The sequence below is a fragment of the Chrysoperla carnea genome, chromosome 5, assembly GCF_905475395.1.
Source record: "Chrysoperla carnea chromosome 5, inChrCarn1.1, whole genome shotgun sequence".
Lineage (NCBI taxonomy): Eukaryota > Metazoa > Arthropoda > Insecta > Neuroptera > Chrysopidae > Chrysoperla > Chrysoperla carnea.
In genome coordinates, this window is record NC_058341.1 from 71646698 (window position 1) to 71663068 (window position 16371).

At 30.9% G+C, this 16371-nt stretch overlaps 2 protein-coding genes across 2 annotated transcripts; both read right to left on the reverse strand.

Moving 5' to 3' along the window:
- Window positions 1-3391: 3391 nt before the first annotated feature.
- Window positions 3392-4588, reverse strand: LOC123301389. Its single transcript, XM_044884127.1, has one exon. The coding sequence runs from the start codon at window positions 4586-4588 to the stop codon at window positions 3392-3394; it is 1197 nt and encodes a 398-aa protein (XP_044740062.1).
- A 6625-nt stretch (window positions 4589-11213) lies between these two features.
- LOC123301390 lies at window positions 11214-16040 on the reverse strand. The gene is made up of 3 exons (XM_044884128.1): window positions 15876-16040; window positions 13240-13679; window positions 11214-11235 (listed from the first exon to the last, which is right to left on the reverse strand). The coding sequence occupies exons 1-3, from the start codon at window positions 16038-16040 to the stop codon at window positions 11214-11216; spliced, it is 627 nt and encodes a 208-aa protein (XP_044740063.1).
- Between the last annotated feature and the right edge of the window lie 331 nt (window positions 16041-16371).

Genomic DNA, 16371 nt, shown 5'->3' on the forward strand with positions numbered 1-16371 from the left:
TCCGTACCATTATCAGTTTGAAGGTTTTTCGGTGTACGATCTTTTATAATCTGTTCCATGGCATTAGTGACATCCACCGCACTCTTGGACTTTAGTGGCATAGCCCAGCTATATTTGGAGAAGCAATCGATGACCACCAAAATATATTTAAAGTTGGTATTTTGTCTTGCATACGGGATCATTTCTACCAAATCAGCTTGAAATAAATCATTGAGTCCCTTAATGATTACACGCCTTCTTGGATAATTACGTCGAGCTGGTTTATGTAGCTCATTCACAACAATTCGTTTTTTATCCATCTATTAATTTATATTTTATACCAATGTCAACATATAGTAACATGGAATCGGAGTTTGTATTCATGAAACTTTTAGGAATACCAAACGTTAAATAATCGTTTGATTTTAATGTATTAAGTTTATTTTTATCTATAATACTATCGTTTTTGAAGACCTCACAGTATGTTGGTTTAATATCTAAATGATGTATCATCACAGAGATTGGGAATCTAAATACATAAACTCTTGTATTATTTTCCAATATATACCATGCAAAATCAGCAGTTGGATCTGAATAAAATTTTGTTGGTTGTGTATTACGTATTGATATTCGAAAATAACCATTTAATTTTTTCAGACTCTCGTTAAATATTTCAGTAGTGTTATTGATTTTATCACTAACATGATTGATAAGGGTGTATAAATCCACAGCATCAGTTGAAAATTCTGGACTTGCTACATTACTTATTTTTTTATTTTTTGCGTCAAAGTATGATTCTTCATCATCTAATGACAAACACTGCCCAAGACTTTCCAAGTTCACAACATCTTGCTTATTTATAGGTTTCCCAACATTCACAATTCGTCTTTGTTTTGCATCGAAGCAATTATTTCCGCCATTACATCGAAGTATTGATTCATTATGTGATGTATATGAATCTTGATAATTTTTGAAGAGAGGACTTCCAAATTTATCTATACCATTCATAATGAGTTCTCAATAGGTTATGATGTAATTTAAATAATTACATATAATAAATATAAAATCTAAACAGGTCTAATAAGAAACAGCTCGGTTTAATACTGGTCTGTATCTAAACAGGTCTCTTTCTAAACAGGTCTGTATCTAAACAGGTCTGTTTCTAAACAGGTCTGTATCTAAACAGGTCTCTTTCTAAACAGGTCTGTTTCTAAACAGGTCTCTTTCTAAACAGGTCTCTTTCTAAACAGGTCTCTTTCTAAACAGGTCTCTTTCCAAACAGGTCTCTTTCTAAACAGGTCTCTTTCTAAACAGGTCTCTTTCTAAACAGGTCTGTATCTAAACAGGTCTCTTTCTAAACAGGTCTCTTTCTAAACAGGTCTCTTTCTAAACAGGTCTGTATCTAAACAGGTCTCTTTCTAAACAGGTCTCTTTCTAAACAGGTCTGTTTCTAAACAGGTCTGTTTCTAAACAGGTCTGTATCTAAACGGGTCTCTTTCTAAACAGGTCTGTATCTAAACAGATCTGTATCTAAACAGGTCTGTATGTAAACAGGTCTGTTTAATACTGGCCTGTACCTGTTTAATACTGGTTTTAACCTGTTTAATACTGGTCTGTATCTGTTTAATACAGGTTTTGACCTGTTTAATACTGGTCTGTTTAGAAACCGGTATGGTTTTCAGTATATTATATTTTCTTCCCTTAACTCTTGTATCAAACTATTGATTTCATTTTGATGGCTGAAATTTCCCGCGTCACGTGATGCGCATAACAGCCGTAATCTGTCACAAAGTTCATCGATTGTATTCCAGTACACATAGTCTATGGGATTATTAGTTACTCGTGATAATGTTAGACCGCTACCAGAAGCAGGAGCCGATGGGTATAGATGTTTCTTAATGATATTTTTATACTTAAAACTTTTAGTTCCTTGAATTTGACCCTGAGAGTCATAATTCCGTCTATTAGCGTTTGTTGATGTTACAATTTCCAAATAGTTACGCATGTCTTGCTCTGAATAATTTTTTGGTATCTGTTTTACTAAAAGCTCATATAAACCTGATGTTCCGTCATACCATTTTTCGTTGACTTGTATATTGTTATGCTTAATGTAAACAACTGAATTACCTACATATAATCTATCAGCAGCATTATCATAACGTAATCCGTAAATATTATCGATAAGCTTATCATCTTTATTCGATAATATAAAATAAATGTATTTACCAGCCACATCTCCATAAGTCTTTGTAAAATGTTGAAGTGCATGATGATTATTCTCTTGTGATTTTATAACCTCCCTAAATACAACATCAGGAGTGTGTAATGCCTCATCCTCATAGGTGTCTGATAGGTTTTGTTTTGTGACTACTGGAGTATCTTCAAATAATTTTCGAGCCTTCATTGGCGTATAATTTAATAGTTCATCTTTATTGTCTTCTAAGGTATCATCTTCTATCTTGCGTTTTATATTAATTCGAGTAAAATCGTTTTCGTTCTCTTGTTTTTCTACTAGCTGATTCAGCGGATCAGTGATGGGCTTAAATGTTTTTTCTAATGAAATGGTCGCTCTTTGTTCATCAGCTTTGAGTGCGTTATACTTTTTCTGTATAATATCGCTCAACTTAGCTAGCTGTTTCGTTGTCTGAAGCATGTTATCACATGAAAGCTCACAAGTTAAATGACCTATACAGTTGATAAACAGCGCTTAATAACCTAACAAGCATCATCAATCAACCTATATAATATGCTCTTTATAAGGAATAATAAATCAACTTGTACTACAGATTAGATAAAAAAAAATTTTATTTAAAAAAAATTACAATTTTAGATTAAAAAAATACAAAATATGAATAAAGACAATTATTTTATTTTTTAATATTATTTATTGTTAAAACTTTTTTAATCATTAACACTAATTTATCAACAACAAGCACCTCCGTATAAAGATCTATTAAAAAAATAATGTAATAAATACATAATAATATTTGTGGTACAATGTTTATGTTGATAGATGCATAGAGCTTTTGATACACTGTCATTCCTATGAAGTGGTTTTCCACCATCCAAATTTTCAATGTGGACTGCCCTTGTTGAATTTCGAATTAATTTTTTAATCCAAATTATCTTTTCTTCACCTTTGCAGTATATTACATTATGATTAGCAATATGTGTTAAAATGGTTGATAACTCGCAATAATCGGTGGCTCCTTGATTCCAGTATAAGCCATGGTAATTATTTGAGAGCCAAATTGTTTGTTTCTTATCTGAATCACTTAATGTGTTAAATGGAAATGGTGGTTTGAATACATAATGTCCGAAATGGTTCCCATTTGTATCCACAAAACTAAGTTCTTTAACGATGAATTCATTGTTTACTTTGAAACCCTGTACGTCCACTATGTACGCCATTTTAAACTACTCTATTCACAATATTCGTAAGTGGATTGTATTTAAATAATCGATCATGGAACACTATACAATACGCACGCGTTTTAGCTGGGAAATTAACACTAGCTTCAAACTCAACGCGCAAGTCCACTGTTGTAGATTTAAGTGACTCTGGGTGCTTCGAACAGTCAATGACAAATAGAGGTGATTTATTTATAAACGTTTCTTTATCTAGCAATGGTTCTGTTATAGAGCGTCTATAGTACGATTTTTGAAAATTACAATACATTTCATACAGTAACGCTGTTTGATTATTTGTGTAATTTAGATTCAAATTCACATATGGGTAGGCTTCACCATTTAAATAGACTTTCAAATTTGTTATGTTACAATGGTCAAACTGACTGGAATCTTTTAAAATGTTGCGGTCACGATTTGTTTGGAAACAGATAACAGCGTAGTTAGGACATTCTACACTAGTTTTAACACTCCATACATGTCTATCAGTTAATGGTAGTTCTGGTATAAGTAGACATTCCATTGATCGAAACCATAAGCTCAAATCATCATTTTGATTGACTAAGTTGTATAATTCGACTCGCATTTTATCAGACACTTTAACGTATGGAACACACCATTCTAATTTGTTGATTTTAATTTTAGGTTTGCTTGTTGCGACAGTTGAGGTAAAACAATTAATATCATCATTTGCACGAACAATAACGATTTCTTGTTTCATGTTTACGAGAATTTTAGGATAATCTTCAAAAAAACCCATATACATTTTCAACGGAATACGAACATTGAAGTAACCAGCAGCATTCTTTTTAAAATTTTCACCAAAGCCAGCATTCTCTAAAGCTTTACTTTGATTTTGATTTAGGGATAGATAGTTTTTTATAGTGCTAACGATGCCTACGTTATTAATCACATCAATTACCTTACCACCAATTTCATAACGAATTTCATGAAACATAAATGATATAGCATTCGATATGAAGCTGGCTACATTTGTATCATCATCATCAGTCACTTGACCTTCGATATTTAAAACACTTTCACTTGGTAATGTGTACAAGTCTTGTGATTGAATGCAAATTCTACTCTCATCGCTTGATTCAAATTTCGATGAATTATAAGCTTGGTGGTTGTGATACTCTAGTCCTGTAATAACATTATCGTACTCAGGTACATTGGTCACTTCTAGTATTTCTGCCATTCTTCTTCTTCTTCTTAATACAATTGAATTTTATTCGTATAACTGATTTCTTTATTTTAAACCAGCAACTAAATTTTACCCAACAATTGGCCGTTTTAGTTTTAAACCAATTGATTGAAGAAATTTTCTATTTTCGTATGATAACTGTTTGTGATTTTTTATTCTATTGTTGCTCGATTGAGGTTGTTTTATGAGACGGTTTGTAGAAACACTGCCTCCGGCATAACGTGTAGGATGATTAAATACAAAACCCATTATATCTTTTTCAAGTGTAATCCAATTGTAATGTTTTCACCTCGAAAGTTAACTAATTTACCAGTTTGGTCCACTAACGTGAGCGTAATGTTGCTTATAGTTTGACAGTTGATTGGTAAATAAATAACATTCATAGGATGTATCACAATTTTATAACCTGGTGGTAGATTTGGTGAAAAATGAAACAATGTGTGACTGATTTCATTGTTATGATACGATCCATTTGTAATATTACATTGAACATAAATTGTTTCTACAGGTAAAATATTAACTGTATTGTCACTTTCATGTCTTTTATTTGCATCTAGTTTTCGTTTATTAAATCCCAACATGCGACAAACAGAATCTGATGGTTCACAGTTTATTATCACGGTACACTTTATTTCACATTTTAATGTATTTGTATTAGCATTTATTTGTAGTGTCACCTCATCGCCTACAGCTTCTTTTAAATAACGTTCAATATCTTCAACTTCATAAGATCCTGGTGGTATTTCTATAACTTTATCATCGTAATAAAACATGTTATTGTGGCTGTGTATATTAGGTATGGAATTGTACCCTTGTAAATCTACTAGACCCATTTCATAATTTTCATTTTTATCTAATTCAATTGGTGGAGAATAGTCTGTTGTTAAAAAAGAGCTATTCCCTGTAAATGTAAGCATGTATGACATCTTGATTTTGAATGAAGTGAATACAAGACTTGCTGGTTTATTTATTTAATAAAAATTGTATACATAGATGTCCACAAATCGGAGTATTAAACTGTTGTTGTCTATCAAAATTATATTGAATGTCACATCCGTTAAAATATTTAATTACTTCCACTGGCGGTCTCAAATTTCCAAAACTATCATAATAGATGATACTTCGATTGTACTTTTTATATGCCGTCCAGTGTGTACCACTATTTTTGGATACATCATGGTTGATAATTCCTGTTTCATATTTATATGGTCTTTTGGGTAGGGTGTCACGCATAAAAACACCACGAAAATACGGAATTTTAAATTGTTTAGCATACGCACGTAGCTCCGTATCGTAAAGTGCTCTACGTGGTAGCGTTTCAATTAGTTTTTTGCTAAATATAATCCCATGCCTTTGTTGTACGGTCTTAAATACAAGCCTTTACCCATTGCTATAGCTTCCATTGTTTTGTTGTGTCTTTGACTCTCATTAAGTTGATCACGAGCACTTTTATAATTTGTAACGGCTTTAGCAATACCCGACGCTCCACCAGCCAAAGCACCTAAAGCAGAGAGTCCTGCGAATATTGGAATTAATGGAAGTACACCACCAGACTTTGGAACTGGTATTACACGTGTGGGTGCTTTAATACGTTGACCTCGCACGGCTGCTTTTGCTATTTTTACAGCTGCTTTTAAGTCCGTTGGTTGTGATTTTTTCAATGCATTTCGTGCCTTTCGCACTGATGCTGTAAAGTTTATAGTTTTCTTTGTCTTTTTCGTCTTTTTCTTTTTTAATCCCATACCAAGTGAAGTTTTTGTCTTCATGGCGCCTGTAACGAATAAAGCGGATGCTTTTTCACCAATTGTTGAATCAGATGCTTTGGCACGTTTCCAAGCGGCTTCAGCTAATTGTTTATCTGCTAGATGACGCTCCTTTAAGTCTTTACTTTTTGAATATGCTATATCATGTACCATACAAGCCTGATCCAATGCGTTTTTTGGTTTATCACCACGCGCTAATCGTTCTGCCAGCTTAGTTCCAGGTCCACAATATTGATAAGTTGGTATGTGTAACTCAAACGGTAATTTATTTATAAGTGTGTTAACAATACCTCTTCCTTTGTGTTGTTGCTTCTGATGTGACATACTACTAAATGATTTAAACAATTAAGTTCACATATATTTAAATGTTTATAAAATGGGTTGTATTGAAATTTTAGTCTTAGTTACATTGCATTTTCATAAACAACAACCCGCTCTGGGTGTTTATTACCAGAAAATACAGACACACAAACATATCATGGTCCTCTATTTTCAGATTCACTACGAACAATAATATGTGGCCCTAGTGGTTGTGGTAAAACCAATGTTATGTTGAATTTAATTTATGATGAAAACGGTTTACGCTTTGAAAACATTTATGTGTACAGTAAATCTCTTTACCAACCGAAATATCAATTACTAGAAGAGACTTTAAAATTAGTGGAAGGGGTTGGATATTTTCCATTTAGTGATACTAGTGAAATTCTTAGTCCGAATGAAGCTCGAGAAAAAAGTCTTTTCATTTTTGATGATGTGAGCTGTCATTCACAACAGAGAATTAGAGAATACTTTAGTATGGGCCGTCATCGAAAAATTGATTGTTTCTACCTATGTCAGAGCTACGCACGTGTTCCAAAGCATAACATAAGGGACAATGTTAATTGCTTGGTGTTATTCAAAACGGACGAAATGAATCTAAAACACATATTCTACGATCATGTTGGCTCTGATATGAATTTTCAAAAATTTCATGATTTATGTCGACATTGTTGGAGTTCACCAAATGGATTTGTTGTAATAATGAAAAATTTCTCTATGAATGCGGGTCGTTATAGGAATGGATTTGATGAATTTATTGAACTGTAGTGTCACCAATACTTTATGTGTTTTTTCAGATTCATAATAATAATTTTTTTCTGTAAATTTTTTTTTAATGTAAATTTTAATCATTAATAAATAAAAAAAAAAAATATTTATAAGATTTTTATTAAATAAAACCTTTATTCTAATCTCATAACACGTGTAAAATTATTTTAAGATCTAATGCGATTCAAACAAGTTTAAACATGTTCAAACAAGTTTGAACATGTTCAAACAAGTTTGAACTTGTAACAGGATGATGATATCATATTTTTCAAGGTCAAATCTATTTCAATATATTCTTGAGAATAGCTGACACGTGTAAAATTATTTTAAGATCAAAGTCCATTCAAACAAGTTTGAACATGTATTTTTATTATGTAAATTTCAAGTGTCAGTGTTTTGACACATGTAAAATTATTTCAAACAAGTTTGAACTTGTTATAAGATGATGATATCATATTTTTCAAGGTCAAATTAACATATTCTTGAAAATTGCTGACACGTGTGAAATTATTTTAAGATCAAAGTCCATTCAAACAAGTTTGAACATGTATTTTTATTATGTAAATTTCAAGTGTCATATTACAATGCTGACTCAATAAAAAAAAAAAATATTAACATCCGGTCACGTATCTTGAATTTTATCATGTATATTTAAAGTGTCAAATTACAATATTTTTCAAGGTCAAATTAACATATTCTTGAAAATTGCTAACTAATGTCAACGTCCCGCCCCCCGTTCACTCCCCGTCAAGCACCACTATTGGTCAAAGCCAATGACGTCATCAATGCTTAGGCAGCCATTATTCTCCTCCACCACACCTCCCGACGCCATCTTAATTTACTATTGGCCAATGCCGAGGTTTCCAACATTCACCTAGGTTTGCCCTTACGTCCCGCCCCCTGTTCACTCTCCGCCACTATTGGTTAAAGCCAACCCCCCCCGTTTAGCCATTCCTCACCCCACCACACCTCCCAACGCCATCTTGATTTTTACAGCGCTACTATTGGTCAAAGCCAATGACGTCATCAATGCTTAGGCAGCCATTATTCCCCAACACCACACCTCCCGACGCCATCTTGATTTACTATTGGTCAATGACGTCATCTATCCCCTCCAACTTCCGAGGTTTCCAACATTCACCTAGGTTTGCCCTTTTTTGAAAAGTGTACCATCCAACTGTGCTGAAAGGTACATGACTCTTCTACTGTTACACATACCAACTTATCGATATTGTGGACCTCGAACTAAGCTGACAGAACAATTAGCGCGTGGTGATAAACCAAAAAACGCATTGGATCAGGCTTGTATGGTACATGATATAGCATATTCAAAAAAAAAAAAGACTTAAAGGAGCGTCATCTAGCAGATAAACAATTAGCTGAAGCCGCTTGGAAACGTGCCAAAGCATCTGATTCAACAATTGGTGAAAAAGCATCCGCTTTATTCGTTACAGGCGCCATGAAGGCAAAAACTTCACTTGGTATGGGATTAAAAAAGAAAAAGACGAAAAAAACAAAGAAAACTATAAACTTTACAGCATCAGTGCGAAAGGCACGAAATGCATTGAAAAAATCACAACCAACGGACTTAAAAGCAGCAGTAAAAATAGCAAAAGCAGCCGTGCGAAGTCAACGCATTAAAGCACCCACACGTGTAATACCAGTTCCAAAGTCTGGTGGTGTACTTCCATTAATTCCAATATTCGCAGGACTCTCTGCTTTAGGTGCTTTGGCTGGTGGAGCGTCGGGTATTGCTAAAGCCGTTACAAATTATAAAAGTGCTCGTGATCAACTTAATGAGAGTCAAAGACACAACAAAACAACGGAAGCTATAGCAATGGGTAAAGGCTTGTATTTAAGACCATACAACAAAGGCATGGGATTATATTTAGCAAAAAACTAATTGAAACGCTACCACGTAGAGCACTTTACGATACGGAGCTACGTGCGTATGCTAAACAATTTAAAATTCCGTATTTTCGTGGTGTTTTTATGCGTGACACCCTACCCAAAAGACCATATAAATATGAAACAGGAATTATCAACCATGATGTATCCAAAAATAGTGGTACACACTGGACGGCATATAAAAAGTATAATCGAAGTGTCATCTATTATGATAGTTTTGGAAATTTGAGACCGCCAGCGGAAGTCATTAAATATTTTAACGGATGTGACATTCAATATAATTTTGATAGGCAACAACAGTTTAATACTCCGATTTGTGGACATCTATGTATACAATTTTTATTAAATAAATAAACCAGCAAGTCTTGTATTCACTTCATTCAAAATCAAGATGTCATACATACTTACTTTTACAGGGGGTAACTTTTTTTTTTAACAACAGACTATTCTTCACCAATTGAATTAGATAAAAATGAAAATTATGAAATGGGTCTAGTAGATTTACAAGGGTACAATTCCATACCTAATATATACAGCCACAATAACATGTTTTATTACGATGATAAAGTCATAGAAATACCTCCAGGATCTTATGAAGTTGAAGATATTGAACGTTATTTAAAAGAAGCTGTAGGCGATGAGGCGACACTACAAATAAATGCTAATACAAATACATTAAAATGTGAAATAAAGTGTACTGTGATAATAAACTGTGAACCATCAGATTCTGTTTGTCGCATGTTGGGATTTAATAAACGAAAACTAGATGCAAATAAAAGACATGAAAGTGACAATACAGTTAATATTTTACCTGCAGAAACAATTTATGTTCAATGTAATATTACTAATGAATCGTATCATAACAATGAAATCAGTCACACATTGTTTCATTTTTCACCAAATCTACCACCAGGTTATAAAATTGTGATACATCCTATGAATGTTATTTATTTGCCAATCAACTGTCAAACTATAAGCAACATTACGCTCATGTTAGTGGACCAAACTGGTAAATTAGTTAACTTTCGAGGTGAAAACATTACAATTGGATTACATTTGAAAAAGATATAATGGGTTTTGTATTTAATCATCCTACACGTTATGCCGGAGGCAGTGTTTCTACCAACCGTCCGATAAAACAACCTCAATCGAGCAACAATAGAATAAAAAATCACAAACAGTTATCATACGAAAATAGAAAATTTCTTCAATCAATTGGCTTAAAACTAAAACGGCCAATTGTTGGGTAAAATTTAATTGTTGGTTTAAAATAAAGAAATCAGTTATACGAATAAAATTCAATTGTATTAAGAAGAAGAAGAAGAAGAATGGCAGAAATACTAGAAGTGACGAATGTACCTGAGTACGATAATGTTATTACAGGACTAGAGTATCACAACCACCAAGCTTATAATTCATCGAAATTTGAATCAAGCGATGAGAGTAGAATTTGCATTCAATCACAAGACTTGTACACATTACCAAGTGAAAGTGTTTTAAATATCGAAGGTCAAGTGACTGATGATGATGCTACAAATGCAGCCAGCTTCATATCGACTGCTATATCATTTATGTTTCATGAAGTTCGTTATGAAATTGGTGGTAAGATAGTTGATGTGATTAATAACGTAGGCATCGTTAGCACTATAAAAAACTATCTATCCCCAAACGAAAATCAAAGTAAAGCTTTAGAGAATGCTGGTTTTGGTGAAAATTTTAAAAAGGATGCTGCTGGTTACTTCAATGTTCGTATTCCATTGAAAATGTAAATGGGTTTTTTTGAAGATTAACCTAAAATTCTCGTAAACATGAAACAAGAAATCGTTATTGTTCGTGCAAATGATGATATTAATTGTTTTACCTCAACTGTCGGAACAAGCAAACCTAAAATTAAAATCAATAAATTAGAATGGTGTGTTCCATACGTTAAAGTATCTGATAAAATGCGAGTCCAATTATACAACTTAGCCAATCAAAATGATGATTTGAGGTTATGGTTTCGATCAATGGAATGTCTACTTATACCAGAACTACCATTAACTGATAGACATGTGTGGAGTGTTAAAACTAGTGTAGAATGTCCTAACTACGCTGTTATCTGTTTCCAAACAAATCGTGACCGCAACATTTTAAAAGATTCCAGTCAGTTTGACCATTGTAACATAACAAATTTGAAAGTCTATTTAAATGGTGAAGCCTACCCATATGTGAATTTGAATCTAAATTACACAAACAATCAAACAGCGTTACTGTATGAAATGTATTGTAATTTTCAAAAATCGTACTATAGACGCTCTATAACAGAACCACACTGCAAACTCAAGTGTTTGATTTTAAAACACTTTAAGCGCTTAAATGTTTGTAGTCACCAACTAAACACAAAAATGGCGTTTAGTATATTCTAAACGTTTTAAACGTTTAATTTTAAAACACTTAAAGTGCTTAATACGTGTAATGTGTTTTATGTATAAATACACTATAAATGTTTAGTATAATTAATTAATTATATTAATATTTTCAAAATAAAAATAATTTCAAGCCATAAAAGAAAGCTAACAAGAGAAGTTTTCAATTTAATGATAAATTAATATACCAAAACAAATAATTGTTGAAATAAAAATTTAATCTAGTCCACAATCATTATATAATGAAAACTACTAAAAAGAAAATTTCTTTGATTTTATATCATTTGCCCCATATTATTTTTATTTTAATATTTCAATAATTAATTAAGCCCTATTTTATTGAAAAAAAAGTTTATAAAATGCTTCATTTCTTCAGGTATTTAAAAAAAATATATAGACATTATATTTTAAATATTTATTCATTTAAATATTTATTTGACATTTTTTTAGGATTTAATATAAATTATTATCTTAATTCAAAAATGCTACCATACCATTAAAATTATTATAAAAAAAAAAAGTGTTTAAGTCTTTGGCTACCAAACTACCTTAAGAGTTATGGATTCAAGCGAATGACGTTATCTGTCTTATGAACTTAAATACAACATTGTTATTTTGTATACATGATCCTAGTATTTGACTATCAATATACTGCATTAAGTTTATATACGCTCTTGGAAATACGGTGTCCCACACATAATAACTTGCCAATAAACATGCAATCACTTTCTGCATGGTTGGGTTTTCAATTTTTACCCTTATGTTGTTATCAGCAACAATATATGCATCACTTATTATTCCGTCATTTTCTGTGTAAACCACCACTCTAGGAGATTCACCATTTTCTGCAGTCATTAACGAACCGGAATTTGAACGAGCCAAAAATTAAAATACCAAATGGTTAAATATAATGAAAATTGTTATTATATCTCGCCGCTAATGCCAAAAAAGCATATAATTTTTCTTGGCTTTAAAAATCACAAAAGCCATAAATTAAAAAAATTATAATGTCAAAAAAGGTAGAACTCTTATATGCTTCTTGCAATATTGACGCTATATATATTAAAACAAATTTTTTAATGTAAAAAGTTTATTTATACCTCGTGAAAAATGAACAATGGCTTCGAACTTTTTGTTATTTTTCTGGTCAAACTTTTTTGTAGCTTTTTAATTATAGTACATTCTATATTAGATTGATCATGAACTTCATAAAATTGTTTTAATTGAATGAACATGTCATTAATATTATTTTCAGTATCCTCAGCAGATAAATTTTTTAATTGATAAAAATCAATTAATAGCGGCTCGCAATCTTTCAAATGTGGGTATTTAGTAACAACTTCATGAATAGATTTAGCTTCATTTTTAATCCAATTTCTACGTTCGTCAAACGTTAATTTTAAAAGTTTCTTAACATGAGGCGTGCCTCCTTCCTTTCCTTGTTTTTTTTTCAAGCTCAATCAATGCTCTACTGACGTCCAACTTCGGCAATTCGGATTTTTCACAAGGCACCAGTTTGGCTAAAGAAGTAGCAGGTTTAATAAATTCTCCTTCAGAATTTCTTTTTTGCGCAGTGACAGTTTGTTGATGTTTAAGTATTACTCTATGATTTCTGATCCATGTGCCTAGCTGTGATCGAACAATACTATTTTCGTATGCACCGCCTTTTAATGCAGGATAAGCTTGAACTATTGAACAGGAAAGATTATGGTAGTCTCTCTTCGAGGGCTGACCTGCAGTCATCTGCCATAAATACATTCCCCAATGATAAATCAGCTTCGCTTGTACTTTGAGGACACCTTGTTCAATTAATTTATTGTTTAGATCATATGTTAATGGCGGTAATATTGCCGACATTGGAATAGATCCAGGGCCCGGTTGTTGAACTGATTCGGCTGAAGGCGGAGTTGCAATTTCTTTTAACTGAAAAAAATTATTAGTTTAACAAATTTTGATAGCCATTAACTACAACGGAGAACAATGAGTTGAAACGAGAAAAAGGTATCTAATTATTGAAACGTAGCGATTGCTGCCAATATTGATACAATGAGAAAATTTGTTTTAAAAATTGTAACGAAATTTATAGTTAATTGATATTGTAACGTTGTATTAGGGTGAAGTGAACTAGTACTAATAAGAATGGTTGTTAACCGAGATATTCTCTCGAACTAGATTATTCTAGCCACGAGTTAACCGTACTCAATCTCATATATGTAACAAGTTCAATTCATTCATAAATGTTTACGTGGAAGCGTGAAAATTAATTAATCTGAAATATAAATTTGATTAAGAGAAAATAATGAAATCAGTATTTAAATTTTTAATAAATTCGAGTTTTATTCTTCACTAATAAAAGAGATTAAATTCAATTTCGTAACCAATATTCTTTCACAATAATTCAAAAAAAATAGTCTATACAAAAGCAAATAACAGAATTATATATACAAGTGACTTGATTCGACAAATTGCATACCGCATTCAACAAGTTCAAAAATAATGAAGTAAAAAAAAACAAAAAATATTACAATGAATGCGTACCCCAATTTGTCAAGCCAAGCGACCGTTTTAGTTTATACAAAATGATATAGTCCCTATAAAGGAGAGTTAATCATATTTTAAAAGGATTAAAAATAATCCTAAGTTTACTTAATAAACTCTATAAAATATTAAATATTCATGACATAGTCAAAAATACAAAATGATATCGTCTCTATAAAGAGAGTTAACCATATATTAAATGGATTAGAAGAATCCAAAAGTTTATTTAATAAACTTTAAAAAAAAGAGAAGAAATATATATAAATGACATCGTCAAATAATCTAAAATGATATCGTCTCTATAAAGAGAGTTAACCATATATTAAATGGATTAGAAGAATCCAAAAGTTTATTTAATAAACTTTAAAAAAAAGAGAATAAATATATATAAATGACATCGTCAAATAATCTAAAATGATATCGTCTCTATAAAGAGAGTTAACTATATATTAAATGGATTAGAAGAATCCAAAAGTTTATTTAATAAACTTTAAAAAAAAAGAGAATAAATATATATAAATGACATCGTTAAATAATCTAAAATGATATCGTCTCTATAAAGAGAGTTAACCATATATTAAACGGATTAGAAGAATCCAAAAATTTATTTAATAAACTTTAAAAAAAAGAGAATAAATATATATAAATGACATAGTCTAAAAAAATGAGTTAGTCATATTTAAAAGAAACAAAATGTTTCAAAAAAAAAAAAATTAGCAAGGATGATTTATGCAACAACCAAAAAAAAATAATTAGTTACACATTTCTCATTTAGAAAAAATAATATAACAACAAAAAGGTTCATGTTAAACTATGTTCTGGAGTGTTAAATTCATCACACTCCAAGAACACATGAACTTCCCAAACAAGTTACATAAATCATTCCAATACTATATAAAATAACATTTTTATATCCTCTATCTAAGTTGCTTACAATTCAATAAAATAATCTTAATTGATTGTCCTTTAGCACTTAGATTGATTTAAAAGAACAAATATCAAACTTATTAAAGAAATAAGATAAAGTTCAAAATGAAATTAAAATATTTAAAGTTTTTTTTTAATATCTCACCAGAACATTTTGAAATAGAATATTATATGACGTTTATACGTATCCTTGTTGTTCGAAGAAAGATGTATATATAGTTTCCTTTATTCCATGTTGTTGATTTTTTTGGTTCTGCTTACTACACTAACTGACTGTATACAGCGTCTAGCTTATATATATGAATTTAAATAGCTGTCTCTATAATTTATATGTTAGCTATGTATACATCTTTCCTTGTCCAACAATTACTTGTTTTTTTCCTTTTTATGAAAAATTCTTACATATAAAAATACTGTAAGTATTTTTAATATTTCAGAAATTAAAAATGAAAATAGAAAATATTAATATTTTTCATAACATATCATTATAAGGATTTTTTTTTAAGAAAATTAATTTAACTTATATATATTTATCTGACATCTGTGCATCAGTAAAGTAATTATTCAACTAATGATTGGAGTCTTAGCTAAAAGTGATATTTCATTGTGTTTCAGAGTTTAAATTATTAATATTTATTATAAAAGCCAACTTACCATATTGTTATTTTTATTAGATTCAGACCCATTTTTACAAGTAACGCCCGGTACATTAAAATTTGTCGTTTCAGATTCGTATTGTGTTACATCAGAAATTATTAAATCATTTTTGAGTTCGGGGTGGGGTTCGGTGTATAATATTTCTATTTTTGTAGAATCCATGTTTGAAAAAGATGAAATATTACATGCGGTATTGTTCAAAAATATAACCTTCAAAATGTCTTGGTCGTTTATTTCATCATCTTCTTCAATTTCACAATACAAATCATTATCATATTTTTTTTGAAAAATAACTGTTTTATTTTCAATTACAGTTTTTAATAAACTATCACGCTGACAAATGTCATGAATTTTTTCTGTTAATATAATTAAATCAGATTTTTCTGCAACTGAGGCAAATTTTAAACATTTACTCCTGCCTTGAATGTCACAAAAAACTTTTTTTTCCATTGTATAATTTTATAACATACACAATAAATCACTAATTATAATG